General features: G+C 29.7%; 1 protein-coding gene across 1 annotated transcript; it reads left to right on the top strand.

Annotated features, from left to right (window-relative positions):
- Positions 1-79: 79 nt before the first annotated feature.
- On the top strand, positions 80-2,002 carry N7457_006031 (uncharacterized protein; the record flags this gene model as incomplete). The annotated part of the gene is made up of 4 exons (XM_057177075.1): positions 80-515; positions 544-719; positions 775-1,778; positions 1,828-2,002. 4 exons carry the CDS (start codon positions 80-82, stop codon positions 2,000-2,002), a joined length of 1,791 nt encoding a protein of 596 aa, XP_057031377.1.
- Between the last annotated feature and the right edge of the window lie 17,553 nt (positions 2,003-19,555).

Below are 19,555 nucleotides of genomic sequence, written 5' to 3'. Positions count from 1 at the left end.
TGTAAAGTAGCTGTGTTCTTTTCTTCCCACTCCCCTGATCTTCTTCCCTTACAACATCACCAATCTTCCACCTTCAGGGATGGTTCGGTCTTTAATCCATCTTCCAGACGAGATCCTGAATTCAATTCTATGTTACTCCTCTCCACAATCGTGTGTCGCCGTTGAACAAACCAACTCTCGATTTCGAAATGTAACGAATGAACCTCTACTATGGCGTCACCATTGCCAGTCGCATTATAGGTTTTGGGATGGACGGCATGATATACACCAAAGGCTTGCCTACCCAGTGAACTTCACCGATTGGAAGGCGCTCTTCGTATCCAAACACCAGGTCGATCGCTCTGTCACTCGGCTTCTCGATAGTATTATTGGTAGCCAGACGGGCCGGATCGAAAAGTTTCGCCGCGTCATCGAACTGGGATACGATGCAAAAGATACTATTTTGCGACATACTCAAGTAGAGTCCGGGGATGATCATTTGGCTAGAAGGTGGGCTACTGATTCTATGCGAATTTGTATGTGTTTTTCCCTTGAATTGACCAGTGCCTTGTGCCAACCACAAAAGGTACTATGCCCGCGCGCTCTTGACTTGCCTGCACCGAAGCATTGCCATACCGGAATGGGCAAAGCTCAAACGTGGAGATCCCGTGTCACTTGACCGAGCGTTAGGCTGCTTTGATCTCTTTATATCCGAAAATGGAACTGAGGATTTGAATGAAGTATGTCTGATCCCATAGTAAACCTTTGCCAAGTCCGTGTTTGACTATGATCTAGATACGAGGTTCTCTCGATGGAATTCTCAAACGCTTTGTCGCGTCTCATCCTGACCTTGACCTCTTCACGCCTCGTCAGAAGGCACGGGCTATAGCATCATGGCTAAGTGCGAATGGTCTCACAGGCATCGATCCGCAACGAGAATACCATTCTTTGGAGCACAATTTCTTAGGGATGGCCTTGAAAAGTCCAGGTCATAATTCTCTGCCCTTGGTGTCGGCTGCGATATACTGCTTCGTCGCCCAGGGAATCGGTCTAGACGCCCGTCCTTGTGGATTTCCATTCCATGTGCATGTGATCGTTAACCCACGGCCAGGCTCAGACATGGACGGCAATGCATTGTTCAGAATAGAGCCAGGGGAGCCCCTTTATTTGGACCCATTTCGCGGCGGAATGGAGACTCCAGCATCGAGCCTGCGAGACCAATTGTCCTTCTTGGGCATGTCCAATATGGATCAAAATGCAACTTTGGGGGCAGCCTTGACCTCGAGTCTTGTCTTGCGCTGTGGTAAAAACATATTGAACTCAGTCCGTGCGGAGCCTCGAAATCCCACTCTCCACACTACTGCCATAGATGTCATGAGCGCAAAGTATGCAGCGCTCTGGTCTGTGATGCTGCTATCTAGTGATTCACAGCCGATGGATCTACGACATCAGTTGCCATGGCTTATGGAACTATTCGCTGCGGACTTTCCTTCTGATATATTTCTAGTCGAACAGTATATTGCTCCTCTGTTTCTCGGCTTGTTTGAGCATGAGCATATACTAGAGAGCCTTCATGTGATGAAAGCTGTGGATGGGATCCCAAAACAGGTCCGGAGGCGAAGCCGCGGTAACGCAAATGTACAATACCTAGTGGGTCAGGTTTTCCGGCATCGTCGCTATCACTACGAGGCTATCATTACTGGCTGGGACTCAGAATGTGGCGCAGGTGAACAGTGGATGAGAAGGATGGGCATTGATCGATTAGAAGCTGGTAGGCACCAGAGCTTCTATCATGTGCTGTGAGTAGTGTGGTTTGTGTCCTCTTCGTGGCTAATAGTAGGTTAATAGGGTGGCTGATCGAAGTGTCCGATACGTGGCCGAAGAAAATATTGAAGTAATTCTTCCTCGGTTCGCAGACTTGCCAAGTGGTTTGATTGCTATTGCGGGTAAGCATTTTAAACGGTGGGATCAGAGGAAGAAGATGTTTGTGAGTAATATGAAGGATGAATACCCTGATGATTAGTGACAAAACTGAACTTTTGTGTTTGTTTGGATACCGCTTAATTCTGCCTATTATGCTGATTTGTGTTATCTAGTTTATACGGTGCCTGCTTCTAGAACCTTGGATAGTATACCCTGAGGTCCTGAGAAGTAACGTAGAGTGGAATAGAAAGAAAACTAGGGTTTTCTATGCAAAGAAATACTAGTTATGGGGCTAGCACCTATTATTCAGGCAAGTAGGACAGATGGAGGAGAAGAACATATAGACCTCTGTAATGGGCTTGGTTCGGCCCTACCTTCGAAGCCTAACCAAGCCCACGGCCCATTAATGGAGGCCTGTAAGGCCCCTAACAACGCCCATTTATATGTACATATAAACACAGTCTTAGCGCTTATAAACCTGCTAATTAGTGTCTATTATTTATAGGGTGTTAGTCCTGCAACCCCCCCTAAGTGTCCTAAAACCCCCTGATAGAGATGATCCTATACGACTACTCATAAAAAGGAGTGGACTAGAAAATCTTGTATTGTGCGTAGAGAGAGAAAAGGAAGAAGAAGGAAAACTAGCTAGACTAATGTACTAGGAGATCACGTGTCTTCGTAACACCCCCCACGACTAGTGCTATAGTCGTAAACTGTCTGATTCTGTCCAGCTCTCTCTATTTTGAAAAAACCAGTATTCTTTTTGAATGTATTCAGATAACCCCCCATTTTTAGTATGAAAATCAAAAAAAAAAAACTAACGTTTAACGTTCAATCAATATTATAGATAGTCAGTCCTAGCTACGTAACGAACCTTTTAAATATAATCTTCCTAAGGGGTTTGGTTAGTCTATTAGCTGCTATCTCAGTAGTAGGAATCTTAATAAAATTCACTATACCTACTATAACTTCTTCACGAAGTCTATAGTATCTAATAGTAATATACTTAGTATTAGTATAAAATTTAGGGTTAGAAGCTAGTATAATAGCACTATTATTATCCGTATAAATAGGAATAGGCTTCTAAAAGAGTCCTAAAATACTAATTTCTATTAATAACTAAATTAGCTAAATAGCTTCCTACGTAGTAAGAGCCTCTATAATATATTTAGACTTAGTAATAGATAATGCTATATAAGCTTACTTTTTAGAAGTCTATAAGATAGCTCTACCCGCTATTTTAAATATAAAACTAGATATTAAGAGACCCTTTTCGCTATATAGACCCGTTTAGTCCGTATTATAAAAGCCGAAAAGAAGGTAGTCTCTAATTCTAGTATAATAATTAATAGAGTTATATTTCGTAAACGGATAAAAGTAAATTATAAGATACTTAGTACTAGTAAGGTAACGAAAAACTCGTTTTAACGCTTTAAAATAGCTAGTATCTAGGTTTTTAGTATATTTCGTAAGCCTAATAATAATAAAGATAATATCTAGTCTTATAGAGACTATTAGTTAGATTAGAGTCCTAATTTTTATCTAAAACTCCTTAATTTTAATTTTTAACGTAATACCGTTAAAAATAATAAGGGGTATTTTCTTATCTATTAGGGTAGTAATTAGTTTATAATTTTTAAGACTAAAGCGGGTAAGAATCTTATTAATATAGTCTTTCTAAGAGAGATAGATAAAACTATTATTATAATCTCTACTTTTTCTATAGTATATATTAATTATAAAATATCTTTTAAGGACTCCTTTATTAGAAGTATTAAAATATCTTAAAATAGCGACTTTAAAGTCCTTAATCTCTTAATCTAATAGGGATGTAACTAGTAAATCGTTAATATAAATTATAATATATAACGGAGCCCTACTATACCTAATAAAGATAGAATAATCTAACTAAGTGCGAGTAAACCCTATAGATTGTGACGATCCACGTCATATGTCTTATTTACTATCTCCTAGATTGTTTACTAGTTTTCCTTTATCTCTTGTTTGATAGCAAATATTACTAAACCTATTTAGGATATATAGGTTTGATTAGTTTATAAGAGATAGGGTATAAAGCTTTGTCTCCTACTAGATCTCTCTCTCTTCTTTCCCTATCTTTAGTTTTCTCGTTATTATACTCGATTCTCTCGTAGGTCGACTGGCAGGTGACATCTTATATAATATCGATAGGAAAAGGCGCGGATAATATTAATATCTCTATATAGATCTTAATAGCCTATTTATTATTATCTATAAAAGATCTATTAAACGAAAGTGTATAAATATTAGTAATTATACCTAGATACCTATAGGTACTAGATACTAGTGCTTCTAAATATATTTATAGCGATAAATTAGCCTTTTTAATACTCGAGAAATATAGAAATAGCTAAGAATATAAATAGTAGACTTTAGGAAATAAAAAAGTTAAAGATAAGGCTTATAGTAATATTAAATTAAGCCTATACTAAGATTAAAAATATACTAATATATATTAATTAACTATTTACTACGTCTATCACGCTAGTAACTAATATAATCTTTTCTCTCTCGGAATAGCTAAGAAAGATCTTAGTATATAGTAGGATAGTAAAATTAAGATTTTATATAATAAAAATAATAAAGTTATTAGTTTTATACGAGACTTTTATTGCGGAGCGAAGCGAAGCAATTAAATCATAGGCTTCGTATATCACGTGACTAGGCCTATCTACCTACGGGTCCGAAATCCATAGTTCTAATGTTATCGGTGAGAATCGGCAGAATAATTACTAGCCATTACTATAGTAGGGGATAGAGAGGGCTAGGGTATATCGGGTCACGTGATCTACCTAGAGTAAGAGCTAGGGCGGGCTAAGTAGTAAGGCGTACTATAGCGCGGAACTACCCTAGAAAGCCCCTACCCCCCCCCCCCCGGTAGGGGGGGGAGGATTTATTCCTTAACTAGGAAATACTAAGCTTATAAGAGAGGAAGAGAGGAAGATATATAAAGGAGAGTAGTTTGATTTACATTTCGTCTATATGACCTCGGACCTAGTCGCTTCGCTCCGCAACTATTATCCGACGGCCGTAGGCCGTCGGGATCGCTAGTAGAGTTCCTTTTTTATAACTAGTATTATCTACCGGTTTAGAAGCTATATTAATATCTACGGAGCTAGCCTATAGAAGATTAGACTATATAGGTAGCTATAAAACTCGACTAAATTAAGTAGATCTTAGATATAATATTAAAAATTCTAGACCTTTTAACTATAAAGCCTATAGTCTTAGAAAGTCTAAAAGGATTATATCTAGAATAAATTAAGCTTATATAATAAGAGCTAGATATTTCTTTTATATAGATCTATAATCTATTTAACTAGCCGGATATAACTATAAAACTAGTAAAAATAATAGAAATTATATAATAGTTATTATAGATAATATAACTCGTTATCACTTAGCTCTTTACTTAGCTATAAAAGGCGAAGTATCTCTAATTTTATAGAGATTTATAAGAGAAATATACTAGAAAATAGGCTATTAGCCTATAGAATAGAGAATCGACGGAGGTCGTAAGTTTTATACTTTTATAAAATAGGTAAAAACGAAGATAATAGAAGTAACTCTATTAACCCTATATATATAGGGGATTATTAATCTAACTATCCCTACTCCTAATCTAACTACCCCTACCTAAATTTTTAGGCTAGGTCCCTAGTTAATACCTAATTAATAACTAATTTTCTAGGGTTCTTTAAACTCTCCCTAACCGCCTTTCTCGCCGCCTTTATACTAAAATTATAGAACTATAAGCTTAATACCTAAGAGTTTTAGGTACCTAAATTCCTAAAAGGGAAGTAAAGAGGCGAGGTTAATTATTTAATAGGTATTATTACTTTAGAAATTAGCGCGTTTTCCGATATAAAAGGATATCTTTTACTATATAAACTTAAATTCTATAATCTAGGAATTTAGGTAGTAGAAAATAAGGGATTATATAATATTTAAGTAGTAGAAAAAAATATATTTAGAAGTTATATAATTATTTAGGCATTATTAGGTATTAATATCTAAAGATTTAGGTAGGGGTAGTTAGATTAGAAGTAGGGATAGTTAGATTAATAATCCCTTAGATCTATTATCTTTCCTACTAGAACTAGAAATACTATTATAAAGAATATCTCGTCGAACTACTAGATAACCTATAGTAAGATATAAAGATAAAGACTAGGAAAGATATAGTAGAAGAGTATAACTAGTATTAAACGTAGAAATACTAGTATCTCCTAACTAGAATAATATATATAGTATTATTAAACTCTTATTAGTATTAAAATTATAGAAAATTAAAATCCTACGAAATTATAAAGAAGCTAAAAAGTCTATAGAATAGGAAATTTAGTAAAAGGTAATAGATAAGTAAATTAGTAAGCTAGAAGCTACTAATACCTATTAAATTATTAATATACCCCTAAAAGGTAGTACTATTCTACTAGGAAAATAGGTATATAATATTAAATACGATAAGGAAGACTTTATTATAGAATTCTATATAAGATAGGTTATTTACGGAAATAGATAACGACCCGGTTTCGATTTTAATAATACTTATATACCTATTATAAGGCCTAAAAGTATAAGATTATTTTTAACGATAGTATAAATAAGAAAACTAGTATAGTAATAAATCGACTATATAACTATATATCTTAATATATTAATAGACGGAAGATATATTTTTATAAGATCTCTATCTAGGTATAAAATACTAGGAATAGTATATATATTAAATTAAGTACTTTATAGATTACGCTAGTTAGTAAATCTATAGTTTAAAACTATTAAGAAAGAACTTATTAAAAAATTATAATTTTAATAACTACCTAACGAAAAGTATATCTTTATTAATACTAAGCGAGACCTATAGTTACTACTATATATAGATAATATACTTTATATAGTATCTTTAATAACTATAATTAACTAGTTTAAATAATCTATTACCTTTAAAATTAAGGTAATAGGGGAGCTAGTAAGATTTTTAGGATATATTATTTTAAGATCCTAAATTAGTATCTTTATTAACTAGGGAGCTTATATAGAAGACTTAATTTAAACTATAAGTTTAGGGAGGGTTATATCGACTTTTATACTAATAAAACCCTTATATTAAACTCTATTTATAATATTAGAAACTAAAAAATTAACGGATATTTTAATAATTGAAAAGACTATATTCGGTAAAGATATCGGTAAAGTTATATAGTTAGTTATTCGTACTAGACTAGATATTACTTTCGTAGTTAATAGACTATAAAGACGAAGTATAAATCCTAGAAAGGAGGATTTTATAGTACTATCCTAACTTCTACGATATTTATAAGGATCTCTAAACCTTAGAATTCTCTTAGGAAAGTATAAAGATAAGAAATTAACTAGATACGTTAATACTTCTTACTATAACTACGAAGATAGTAAATTAATAGAGAGTTTTATCTTCTTTTTTATAGGATCTCTAGTTTCCTAGACTTTAAGAAAAAAAGATATCGTCGTAACTAGTAGTATAATTACTAAATACGTTATAATAGATAAAGTAGTGCGAGAAGGTCTTTATCTTATAAAGATCCTAAATTAACTAGATCTAGTATAAGATAATTATCTAATTATAATTTATATAGATAGCGATAATATAGTTATAATCTTATAAAGAGACTCTTATTATAAGAGCACTAAATAGCTTAATATTAAATATCAATTTATTAAATATACCGTAAGAGAAAGGTTAATTAAGATCTAGCTTATTAATAGTAAGAATAATATCGTAGATACTCTTATAAAAGCACTACTAAAACCCGAGTTTAAAGAAATACGTAAGAAACTAGTTAAAAAGAATATTTAAAATATACTATTTTTAATAAAATTTATAATAATAGATTAGATTAGAAGATTAATATATATTTAAAATTAAGATTTTTATATATTTTTTAGCTTAGTCTAGGGGGGTATATTAATATATTAAGATATAATACCTACCTTTTTAGGTAGTTTAGTTTAATAGACTAAGCTTCTTTAATAGATAGACTCTTTTAGTTACTAGTTTACTAGTTTCTTAGTCTTTATAGACTATTTAGTCCGTAGTTTTTGCTAGCTTTAGAGAATATAGCTTCTTCTTTTCTCCTTCTCTCTCTCTTAGTAGCCTTATTAATATAGAATTAAGAAGAACTAGTATTAGTATAATTAGATATAGATTTATATCTATATACTAACTATAAAAAGTTAATAAGAATAAATCTTTTAGATAAAAGGTTATTATAAGATCCTTTATACTAATTACTATAATACTATTAAGTAAGATTTAGTTTACTAGCGATCCCGACGGCCGTAGGCCGTCGGATAATAGTTGCGGAGCGAAGCGACTAGGTCCGAGGTCATATAGACTAAATATAAATTAAACTACTCTCCTTTATATATCTTCCTCTCTTCCTCTCTTATAAGCTTAGTATTTCCTAGTTAGGGAATTTAAATTATACCCCCCTACCCGGGGGGGGCCCCTCCGGGGGGGGTTTCCCGCGCTACGCGCGGTTTTCTTTATATTTAGGGCGTATAGCTTCTACTCTTCCTCTCTTCCTTTCTTATACGTAGGTGATAGGCCCAGTCACGTGATATACGAAGCCTATGATTTAATTGCTTCGCTTCGCTCCGCAATAAGCCGGAGTAAGTAAAATAGTTAAAGACGGAGACTTATTAAAAATAATATTATAAGATCTATCTAACTTCTTAATATATATAGGGTAATAGTATAGAGCCCCCCCCCTCCTTATACTAAGCCCCCCCCCCTACCTAAATTTTTAGGCTAGGTGCTTAATTAATACCTAATTTTCTAAGGTCCTTTATATTCTTACTAACCGCCTTTCTTACTACCTTTCTACTAAAATTATAGAATTTTAAGTTTAATACCTAAGAGTTTATCTACCTAACTTCCTAAAATAGAAGTAAAGAAGCGAGCTTAATAAGTTAATAAGTATTATATATAGAGAGAAGGTATTATTAGTATAGAAATTAGCGCGTTTTTCTAATATAAAAAGTATATTTTTTAGTATATAAACTCGAATTCTATAGTCCAGGAATTTAGGTAGTAGAAAATAAGGGGTTATATAATATTTAGGTAGTAGAAAAAAAGATATTTAGAAGTTATATAATTAATTAGGTACTATTAGGTATCTATACCTAAAAATTTAGGCGGGAGGGGGGGCTTAGTATAAGAAGAGGGGGGGGGCTCTATACTATTACCCTATATATATTATATAAAACGTAATATCCTCTTTTATTATAGCTTACTAATCTTACTTTCTCTATATAAGGATCGAGCTTAATATTACGTTTTTCCTTTAGAATTAGAAACTAGTATTAATAACCTAAGACTTATAAATTTAAAAGATTAAGATTTCTACTAAAAAGGGTTTTATAAAGAGTTATCTAAACCTTACTATAAAATAGATAGTTTATAGTATAGTTAATACCTTTTAATAGTAGACCCTATAAGTATTTAGGTAACTAGTATTCCGCTATAATTATAACGAGAGGTTTAATAAGATAGCGATTCTTAATTTTAGCTATACTATTTAGCTACTTAGTATAAGGAGAAGTTAGATCCTAAATAACCCCCCCTATTTACTAGGTATTTAGCGAGTAGTTTATAATTAGCTATATTATTACTATAAACTCTCTTAACTATATAGTTAAACTAAGTCTATAGATAGATCTTAATCTATATATAGTATTCTATAATCTCTAAATAAGACTTAAGTAAGAAAGTCTATATAAAATAGGATATATTATCTATAAATATTATAAATTAGCGCTCTTCTCTATATAAAATAATAGAAATTAGGCCCTAAATATTAATATAAAGTATATCTCTAGATTTAGTATAAATAGTCTTTTCTTTCCTAAATAAGAGGATATATTCTTTCTCTTTATTTAATATATAGTATATAAAGATAAATTACTTCTATATCTAAAATTAGATATATACTCTTAGCTAAGATTTCTATCTTTTTTATCTTAGCTTTACTAATATAATAAGCGCGATAATAAGCTAGATTAATAGTAATAAGTTTCGTATAATAAGATATAGAAATTATAAATATAGATACTAGAATAGTATACTAAATTAGATTTACGTTTAGTATAATATTAAGCCTATCTATACTAAGATAATTTAACTAATAATACTCGCCTTTAATACTAATATATATAATTTTAATTCTCTAGTTTAGTAGTTTTATAACCTTTTTTTTAAAGAGAGTAATAATACTATTTTTATTAAGATCTAAAATAGAAATTAGGCTAGACTTTAAAACTAGAGTAAGCTATATTTTATTAAGATAAAGAATATCTAAACGCTTATTTATATTTATAGAACTTAATTATATAATTATATTATTATAGCTCTTAATATAAAAAATATCGATAGTTATAATTTATATAAAAAGTATATATTTATAAAATCTATTAAATATAGAATAATTACGGAGCGAAGCGAAGCAATTAAATCATAGGCTTCGTATATCACGTGACTGGGCCTATCACCTACGGGTCCGAAATCCATAGTTCTAATGTTATCGGTGAGAATCGGCAGAATAATTATTAGCTATCACTTTAGGGGATAGAGAGGGCTAGGGTATATCGGGTCACGTGATCTACCTAGAGTAGGGATAAGGTAGGATATAGTATATATAGTCACGTGATCTACCTAGAGTAGGGATAAGGTAGGCTGGGGTATACCGGGTCACGTGATATACCTAGAGTAGGAGCTAGGGCGTACTATAGCGCGGAACTACCCTAGAAAGCCCCTACCCCTCCCCCCCCCTAGCGGGGGGGGTAGAGGGGGGGGGGGAGGATTTATTCCTTAACTAGGAAATACTAAGCTTATAAGAAAGGAAGAGAGGAAGAGTAGAAGCTATACACCCTAAATATAAAGAAAACCGCGCGTAGCGCGGAACCCCCCGGGTAGAGGGTATAATTTAAGAGACCGACTACGGGCACACTGTTTTTACTACCGGCACACTATTGACTAACCCGTTTTGGGATATTTCCCGCTGGCCATAATTTATTCACAGGCTGTCGTATTTAATATGGTACTCCCTTAGTATTTCGGACAGTACCCGAATCTTATCTCGGTACCCTATCGCGAATGTAGAATCTTGCACGCCATCTACACTATCATGCGAAAATGAGGCTATTCCCAGATACTGATTTGATCGAGTTTTTTTCTACTGAAAAAGGGGGTTTTGTGATCACGTGATTAGTCAGACCCTATATCACCAAGCCCCCTTTTTCGGTAGGAAAAAACTCCATTTTTACACTGGAACTCGATCAAATCAGCATCTGGGAATAGCCTCATTTTCGCACCAAACCCCTTTTCGGTAGAAAAAAAGTCCATTTTTGCACTAGAACTCGATCAAATCAACATCTAGGAATAGCCTCATTTTCGCACCAAACCCCTTTTCGGTAGAAAAAAACTCCATTTTTGCACTGGAACTCGATCAAATCAGCATCTGGGAATAGCCTCATTTTCGCACCAAACCCCTTTTCGGTAGAAAAAAACTCCATTTTTGCACTAGAACTCGATCAAATCAATATCTGGGAATAGCTTCATTTTTGTATGATAGTGTAGATGGCGTGTAAGATTCTACATTCGCGATAGGGTGCTTAGATAAGATTCGGGTACTGTCCGAAATACTAAGGGAGTACCATATTAAATACGACAGCCTGTGAATAAATTATGGCCAGCGGGAAATATCCAAAAAGAGTTTAGTCAATAGTGTGCCGGTAGTAAAAACAGTGTGCCCGTAGTCGGTCTCTAATTTAAATACCCTAACTAGGAAATACTAAGCTTATAAGAGAGGAAGAAAGGAAGATATATAAAGGAGAGCAGTTTAATTTACATTTCGTCTATATGACCTCGGACCTAGTCGCTTCGCTCCGCAACTATTATCCGACGGCCTACGGCCGTCGGGATCGCTAGTAGTCTAATATATCTTAGGGCTAGTTTCTTAGTATAGATTTTAAACTTTAGGTTTTTTATTAATAACCCTACTAAGTCGCCTTTTTTAAATATTATAGATTTATAAATAGAATTAAATTATTTTACTAATAATTCGGAAGCTTTTCGCTATTATTCTATTATATCTTTCTATAACCTTTTTAGAATCTTAATTCTTTTAGTTACGGCTAAGACCTTCTTTTTATACGTTTTATCCCTAACCGGCCCCTAAAATCTTTTACTAAAATTACGGACCCTCGCTAACGAGGGTCCTCCGCCTAGCTATCAAAACCCCCCTATTTGTCAAAAATTAGCACTTTTATAACTTAATTCATATATTTAGTCTACTACACTCTAAGTTTATATAGTTTCTATATATTAAATAAAAGTAATAGATACTAAATTCGAGAATATAATTAAAAATATTAACGTATAATAATACCTACGCGCTTATAGTATATTTTTAACTCCCTTATCACCTTCTTCCACTACGGTCTTAGTTTATTTATTATCTCTAATTCTATCAATTTCGCCTTATTTACCTTTATATTTTTCACTTAATTCTTATTAACGATACTAGTAATACGGGTATATCGGTAAGTAATATTATACTATATATAGCGAGTAGCTCGTACTACCTCTATCTAATCTAACTCCGCTTATAGGACTTAATATACCTATAATAGTATAACTATACCTTTTTATAGGGCTACTACCGCTTTAAAAAACCGCTTACTTAGTAGATTAAGTAAATTAATCTTATTATTAATATATTAGAAGCGCTTAGTAGTTTTAGGGGTATAAACTATAGATCTAGAGGACTATTTATTAGGGGTTTAAGGATAAGAATCTAGATCGTAGTTATATAATATATCTATAATTCTCTTCGAATTAATAGGCTAAAGACCGGATAATCTCTAACTAATTTTTATTATTAAAGCTTTAAAGGTTTTCCGATAGATCTTACTAATTCTATATAGAAATTCGTCTTTTATAAAGTATTAATATCTAGTAATTAATATTTTTTTAATATATATACTATACTAATATTTAAATATATTAAAAATACTAATATCGAGAGATTAGAGAATATAACTTATATATAGTAGAAGAAAAAAGAGTTATATTTAGTAATTATTATAAAAAGTAAGGAATTTAGAAGTAAGATATAATCTAAACCGGTTATAAATTAATATACTCTATATACTTTTTATTTATAGAATTATCTATTTCTCGAATTTTTAAATCTATTAAAATATAAGAATATTATTAATATATCCGGTATTAGTTATAGTAAGACTTTTATTAGTAAGACTTTTAAACTTTTAAAGTATTATTTATTATATACTAAGAATAATTATAGATAGATAGATAAAACTATTAGTACTTATATATTTAATAACTATAATAGATTCTTAATTTATAACTAATCTATTAAAAAGCTTTTTCTAAAGCTCTATTATAATAATCTATTAATTATATCTAACCCTAATTTAGAACCTAGTTTTATTAAAATTATAAATATTCTTAGATTAAATAGTATACTTAGTAATAACTTTTTTATAGTTATTAAACTAATATTATATTACTAATTTATCTATTACTTTTTAATATTTAATATTAATTATATATTTCTAACGATAGTAATATTAAAGGTTTTATTAAAGAAAGTATTTTACTTAATACCTACTAATTTAAAGGGGCTAGATTATAGGATTAGTATATATAGATATAAGGATAGAATTAGTAGATTTTTTAATCTACTAAGGTTTTAGTAGAATACCTACTTTATTAAAGGTTTCGATAAATCTTTTTAAAGTAACTTCTTACTTATTATTTAGTTTCCGACTATTTAGTATCCGAGAAAATAATAAATTTCTACTATAGAACCGACGCTAGAGGGTTCTTTTAGGAACCGCGAACTCTCGCGTAGTTTCGCGAAATCGGGGTTTTTATTATTAGTTTAAGGCGTCGATAGCCTTTTCTAGTTAATCCTTAATAAGTCGAGAGTTACGCGGCATTCTTAGGATAAAAAATGATGAAAATTAGAAGGGAGTTATAAAAGTGCTAGTTTTTAATAAATAGGGGGGTTTTAATAGCTAGGCGGAGGACCCTCGTTAGCGAGGGTCCGTAATTTTAGTAAAAAATTTTAGGGGCCGGTTAGAACGTATATAAAAGTTAGGCTTATAGCTTATAAGAGCTATAAATAGTAAATAGTCTATTATCGTATTTAGTAAGTTATTATAGGTATATTATATTATTAATAATAGTTTTAGCTATATAAGTTACTCTATATTAATAAAATATCTAAAATAATATTTTAGTATTTAATTTATATACTTAGTTTAACTATCTATTTAGAGGTAAAATATAGTAGAAAGGCGTAGTTTTATCTTACTTTTATAGTATAATTAATACTAAAATTTACTAATAAATATAAGACCTTAGTCTAATACGATATCCTATAGGGGTCTATAGCGAAGTTCTACTTCTATATAGAAAAGCTTTATAAGCTTAAAGGCGTTCATTAATATAGAGATAGTAAAAAATAAAGCCTATTTCGTTATCTTATTAATAATAATAAGAATACTATTAACTATATCCTTTTTATAAATTATAAGTAGTAATCCTATAATAAAATCTATTAATAATTTAATAAAGGGTTAAGTAGGAATCGGTAGTATTTTAAGTATACTATAAGGTCGATATCTTAGAGCTACGTTCCCTTAATATACTATATATTTAGAGATATATTCCGCGATATCTTAGTATATATTTTACTAATAAAAATATCTTTATAGTAATATTAATATTCTATATTTACTAAAATATCCCGCTAGGGTATTATTATAGAGAGTTACTATAGGCACCCCTTTTTGCTACGGGCACCCCTCCCGCTAAACCCTTTATGATTTCCTTCTAGCTAGCCACTGCCCTTACTACCCCCCGTATTACTGATCTAGTTCCCCCCTAGTATTACCTATTATCATCATATGATTAAATTACTACCCTTATCCCCTAGAAATATTATATTCCTATATTCGCTTAATTTTATAAAGCTATTCCCGTAGTCCCGTAGAGATAAGGGTATAGAGTGCTAATCTAGGTAAAAATAAGGGTATAGAGTTTTCGAAGGGGATAATTATATAACCTTAAAATAGATACTAATTGTTACGGTATTTCTTTATTATACTATTTTACCTTAGGCTCCCTTTCTCTTAGACGGAGGAGACCCCTCCGAATACCCTACGATAACGGGATAGAACTAAGATAATCCGGTCCCGAGAAGCGGGGAAACTAAATTATAAAAGGAAGATATCTATATAGATAAGGAAGGTAAGATTTAGTCTTAAAACTAATATAGAATCGAATACCCTTCGTTCTAACTACGTATCCCTCTTATATCGTTATTTACTTAGTTAATAAGTACTACTTTAATAAATAGTTACTTTAATAATTCTAAATCTTCTTCTTTAACTACCTAAAGAAATAATAATAAAATAGAGTTTATAATCCTAATAGAGTAATAAAGAGATACCTCTATAAGAAAACCCTATTATTTATAAGATAGAGGAAAGAGAGACCTAATCTTTATTAGGACTCTTAGAAATACCTATTATTACTAGTAAAGATAATTAATAACCTTCTAAAACTACTCTAAATCCTTAGTAAAATAAGAATAACTCTTAAATAATCTTTAAAAAAGAAACCTTCTAAGCCTTTATAATAAGGATTAAATAGCTTAAAAAAGTAGCTAAAATATCTATATATTATAGTTAGATTTATAGTAATTTACTAAATCTATATAGTTTAGAAATCTATTTTAAAAATTTTAACTTTATAAAAGAATTCTTAATTTAAAAAAAAGAAGATTAGTTATTTAGGCTATATTTAGAATTTAAAGGAGTAAGTAAAAAATATAATACTAAAAAATAAAAGATCTTTAGTACTTTATCTTATATAAATAGGAACTATTAATAACTTTAGTATAATTACTTAAATAAAATACTTTTAACTCTAAACTAAATTATATAAGATTTATAAGTTTATTTTAAAGAATAGATTTTATCTTTAATAAAAAATTCTATAAATATATAAATTATTATTACTAACTAAATATAAAAAATAATTTAGTAAAATAATTAAAATCTAAAAGATTTTTATTATAAGTTAAATCTCTTAGAAAAATATTTCTTAAAGTAAAATAAAAAATAAAAAGCTTTTATTTTCTTTTTAAAACTTAATTATAAATTCTAAATCTATATCTATAAATATAATCTTACTCTTTTAAAAATTTAAAGAGAGATAATTTCTATTATATTAAAATTTTAGAAACTTTAAAACTAAAAAATAAAATCTAAATAAAAAATAACTAAATTAGGGTAGAGAGATCTAGATATAAAGAAGAAAAAGAGAAAATTTAAAAAATATAATAAAAATAAAAACTCCTCTAAAAAAAGAAATCTAAAAGACTTAAAGTTTAAAAGATAAGTAAACCCTATTAATAAAAAGATAGGGAAGAAACTTACCTATTATATCTATTAAAGTAAGGATTATCTTTTAAATAAATATCTAAATAACTCTCTAATAAAGAAAATAAAAGCGTAACTAGTAAAAATAAAAGGATCCTTAACGAAATAATAAGGAAACGAGAGTAAGTTAGAGTAGATTCTTCTACTCCGACCCCTTAGATCGGAATAACGATATACTTCTATACTCCGATCTTAGTAGGAAAAATTAAAACCTATATAGACTTAGATAGTTATATAGAAGTCGACTTTATTAGTTATAAGTTTATAAAAACTTAAAAACTTTAAAAAGCGAAACTTATATTTTCTATTATTAAAGTAGTAAGATATAAAGAAGTAACTATATATAGGATATAGAATATCTCTATAACTATTATAGATAGTAAAGGAATTATTAGAATATTTATATAATCTTATATTACTATTAATTATAGAGCGAAGCGAAGTAATTAAATTATAGGCTTTATATATTACGTGACTAGGCCTATTACCTACGGGTCCGAAATCTATAGTTCTAATATTATTAGTAAGAATCGGTAGAATAATTATTAGCTATCACTATAGTAAGGGATAGAGAGGGCTAGGGTATACCGGGTTACGTGACCTACCTAGAGTAGGGATAAGGTAGGCTAGGGTATACTATATTATATAATCTACCTAGAGTAGGGATAAAGTAGGCTAGGGTATACCGGGTTACGTAATATACCTAGAGTAAGAGCTAGGGCGGGCTAAGTAGTAAGGCGTACTATAGCGCGGAACTACCCTAAAAGCCCCCTACCCCTCCCCCCCCGCGGGGGGGGGTAGGGGGGAGGAAGATTTATTCCTTTACTAGGAAATACTAAGCTTATAAGAGAGGAAGAGAGGAAGAGTAGAAGCTATACACCCTAAATATAAAGAAAACCGCGCGTAGCGCGGAACCCCTTAGAGGGGCCCCCCCCCGGTAGGGAGTATAATTTAAATACCCTAACTAGGAAATACTAAGCTTATAAGAGAGGAAGAGAGGAAGAGAGGAAGATATATAAAGGAGAGTAGTTTGATTTATATTTCGTCTATATAACCTCGGACCTAGTCGCTTCGCTCCGTAACTATTATCCGACGGCCTACGGCCGTCGGGATCGCTAGTAGAGATCTAAAAATTTCGGGTAGTCTAATATTACTATTAATAATAATTTTAGTTAACTAAAAAATTAACTTTTTTTTACTAAACTAAAAATAGTAGTTTAATACTTTAAACTATAAAGCTATAATCCTATATTAGTTTATAAAAAAGTATAAGAACTATATATATATCTATATTATAATAAAAATACCTAAAGAAGTATAGCTCCTATATAAAGAAGATAGGAATATAGAAGAATCTCCTAATTTACCTTTAGAATTATAAAGATTCTATAATATTTTCTTTATAAAAAATATATAAACCCTTCTCTTAAATAAAGTTATAGACTATACTATCGATATATTATTAGAAGAAAATCTCTTTTATAGACTAATCTATCTCTTATTTTAAAAGGAACTAAAAGAATTTTAGAAATATATTAATAAAAACTTAGAAAATAGATAAATCTAACTATCTAAAAGTCCTATAAAAGTACTAATTCTCTTTATTCTAAAAAAGAATAGCGGATTATATCTCTATATAGACTACTAAAGACTAAATAAAATCTTAGTTAAAAATCGGTACCTATTATTATTTATTTTAGAAATTCTAAATTAATTAATAATAGCTAAATAGTTTAATAAAATTAATATTTAAGATATATATTACTAAATTTATATTAAAGGAAGAGATAAGTAAAAGACTATATTTCGTATTTAATATAGGTATTATAAATATATAGTTATACTATTTAGACTAATTAATACTCTTATTATATTCTAAAGTTATATCTATAATATACTAAGAGATTACTTTAATATAATATATATAGTATATCTTAATAATATACTAATATTTTCTCTAATAAAGGAATCTTATATAAAATACCTTTAAAAAGTCTTTAAAAATCTTAGAAAAGCTAACTTATATATAAAGGCCTTAAAGTATATATTTTATTAGGAAAAGATAGAGTTTCTAGGATTTATAGTAGATTCGAAGAGTGTCTCTATAAACCCCTAAAGAGTAGAATCTATTAAAAACTAGGAACTCTCTAAAAGCTATTATAATATCTAAGTATTTATTAGATTCTATAACTTTTACTATTAATTTATATTATAGTTTTTATAGATTATACTTCTATTAACTTTCTTATTAAAAAGATTAAAAAATAGAAGAAAATCTAGATAAATCTAGTTTAATACCTATAAAAGATTTATATTTTATTATTTAATTATAATATTTTAGTTACTAATACTACTATACTATTTTAACTTAGAAAGAGATACGCGATTAGAGATTAATACTTCTAATAAAAGTATAGGAAGGATTATATTCTAAAAAGATAAAGATAGGAAATAGTATCTTATAGTTCTTTAGTCTTAAAAGTTTAGTAGAGCTAAACTTAACTATTCTATCTTAGATTAAGAACTATTCGCTATTATTTACTTATTTAAATATTAGTAATACTATTTAGAAGGAAGTATCTAATCTATAGAAGTTCTATTTAATTATATAAATTTATAGATTTTTATAAAATAACTAAAACTAAATAGAAAATAAGTAAGATAATATATATTCCTATCCTTATATAATTTTTTTATTAAATATAGATTAAGAAAAATAAATCCTATAGATATATTATCCTAAAAAGTAGATCTAAAATTAAGGAATATCTTAGTAAAAGATCTATTTAGACTATTATATAATAGAATTATTATTAGAATATTACTAAAATAAAGTATTATTATAGCTAAATTACTAAATATTAATAATTTATATATTAGTAAATCTTAGTTTAATTTAGAATAGACTAATATAAATAATAATAAAGCTAATATAGAAATAGCTAATTAGGTTATATAGAAAAAGTTAGATTATAACTAATAGATACTTTATAAAACGGTTAAGTATATATATCGAAACTAATCTATATATATATAAGAAGTATAATTAGACCTATAAAATCTAATTAAGAAAATCTAAGATAGTAATCCT

This window comes from Penicillium paradoxum (assembly GCF_028828445.1).
Source record: "Penicillium paradoxum strain IBT 22861 chromosome Unknown utg000005l_segment0_segment0, whole genome shotgun sequence".
NCBI lineage: Eukaryota > Fungi > Ascomycota > Eurotiomycetes > Eurotiales > Aspergillaceae > Penicillium > Penicillium paradoxum.
The sequence above is the reverse complement of the archived record's forward strand: the minus strand, read 5'-3'. Positions and strand labels throughout refer to the sequence as shown.